Genomic DNA, 1,688 nt, shown 5'->3' on the forward strand with positions numbered 1-1,688 from the left:
AACTCAACAACCATATAGATCACTACTTGATGCATAACCTTTAAGACAGTGAACAGCCCAATCAGAAAGACAACGGACAACTCGAAGACAAGTCCCAGGGTAAGTATCGAAAAAAAGACGCGGAGTAAAGGCTACATTAAGCCTTAACAGCTAGTAAGAGTTGTATCGATGAGGAAACCTGCTTTGATATGGATCTCAGTAGAACTGATGATAGTGCCTCTGATGCTTTTAATATGAAACATATCCATCAACTGTTGCAGCATAGAATCGTAGTTGGAGAAGACGATATCATTACCCGCAACTTCATAATCAGCGCCCGCGCTTTGCCCTAGGACGCTGACAGTAGCGCGTCCATTTTCGTCAAAGTCGACGCTGAAACTCTCTCCATAGACTTTACCACAGTAATTGCCTCGGAAACCCTCAGATACACTGCTAGTTGTACTCGTGGTTGCGATAATCTCTGTAGTTGCAGTTTCAGTAGTAGAAACCTCAGTAGTAGGAACCTCAGTAGTAGGAACCTCAGTAGTAGGAACCTCAGTAGTAGGAACCTCAGTAGTAGGAACCTCAGTAGTAGGAACCTCAGTAGTAGGAACCTCAGTAGTAGGAACCTCAGTAGTAGGAACCTCAGTAGTAGGAACCTCAGTAGTAGGAACCTCAGTAGTAGGAACCTCAGTAGTAGGAACCTCAGTAGTAGGAACCTCAGTAGTAGGAACCTCAGTAGTAGGAACCTCAGTAGTAGGAACCTCAGTAGTAGGAACCTCAGTAGTAGGAACCTCAGTAGTAGGAACCTCAGTAGTAGGAACCTCAGTAGTAGGAACCTCAGTAGTAGGAACCTCAGTAGTAGGAACCTCAGTAGTAGGAACCTCAGTAGTAGGAACCTCAGTAGTAGGAACCTCAGTAGTAGGAACCTCAGTAGTAGGAACCTCAGTAGTAGGAACCTCGGTAGTAGGAACCTCGGTAGTAGGAACCTCGGTAGTAGGAACCTCGGTAGTATGAACCTCGGTAGTAGGAACCTCGGTAATAGGAACATCAGTAGTAGATGCTTCAGTGATGGGAACCTCAGTAGTAATCATTGCACCACAAGCAATAGGCTCACCGTGGCAGTCAGCGTCAGTTGGCTCGAAGCAAATTGATCCATCAGACTTCTTTGCCAAACCGAAGCACACTGGACTAGTTAGCCATGACTTGCAGTATGATCCAAATTTAGAATTATCACAGCCGCTAATGTAAGTGCACATCTGAGAACACGGATCATCTGAGGCAGCGACGACACCAACGATGAGCGCAAAGCAGTCACAACGCATGAGTGTTGGAGGGAGGTAACGAAGGGGAAACAAGCTGCAGAGAGAACCGACTCAAATGCAAGACATGCCTTCAGGTTGTAATCAGTGCATTAACGCATGTCATTCGATGTTATCATGACAGGACCGTTTGTGATGCGTTTAGCCTTTGTGTCGGCTCCATGATATATAGCACAGTCGGTAAAACGGTCAGCACTGAGCACACCTTGTCCCCATACGGTATGGCGAATGGGTCATAGGATCGCTAACAACATATGCGCATTCCATATTCGAGAGCAATTCAGGGTGGCAGAGATTCGTGGGCTAGTTATGTTCGTGATATGATCTCAGAGCATAAAACTTTCACTCCAGTCTAGCAGACTCGCGAGCACCTAGCAGTGCCGCACC

At 46.4% G+C, this 1,688-nt stretch overlaps 1 protein-coding gene across 1 annotated transcript; it reads right to left on the reverse strand.

Annotated features, from left to right (window-relative positions):
- Positions 1-143: 143 nt before the first annotated feature.
- Pmar_PMAR026307 (Lysostaphin precursor, putative) lies at positions 144-1,238 on the reverse strand (the record flags this gene model as incomplete). The annotated part of the gene is made up of 1 exon (XM_002778328.1): positions 144-1,238. One exon carries the CDS (start codon positions 1,236-1,238, stop codon positions 144-146), a length of 1,095 nt encoding a protein of 364 aa, XP_002778374.1.
- Positions 1,239-1,688: the final 450 nt, after the last annotated feature.

Source organism: Perkinsus marinus, assembly GCF_000006405.1.
Source record: "Perkinsus marinus ATCC 50983 genomic scaffold scf_1104296949914, whole genome shotgun sequence".
Classification (NCBI taxonomy): Eukaryota; Perkinsozoa; order Perkinsida; family Perkinsidae; genus Perkinsus; species Perkinsus marinus.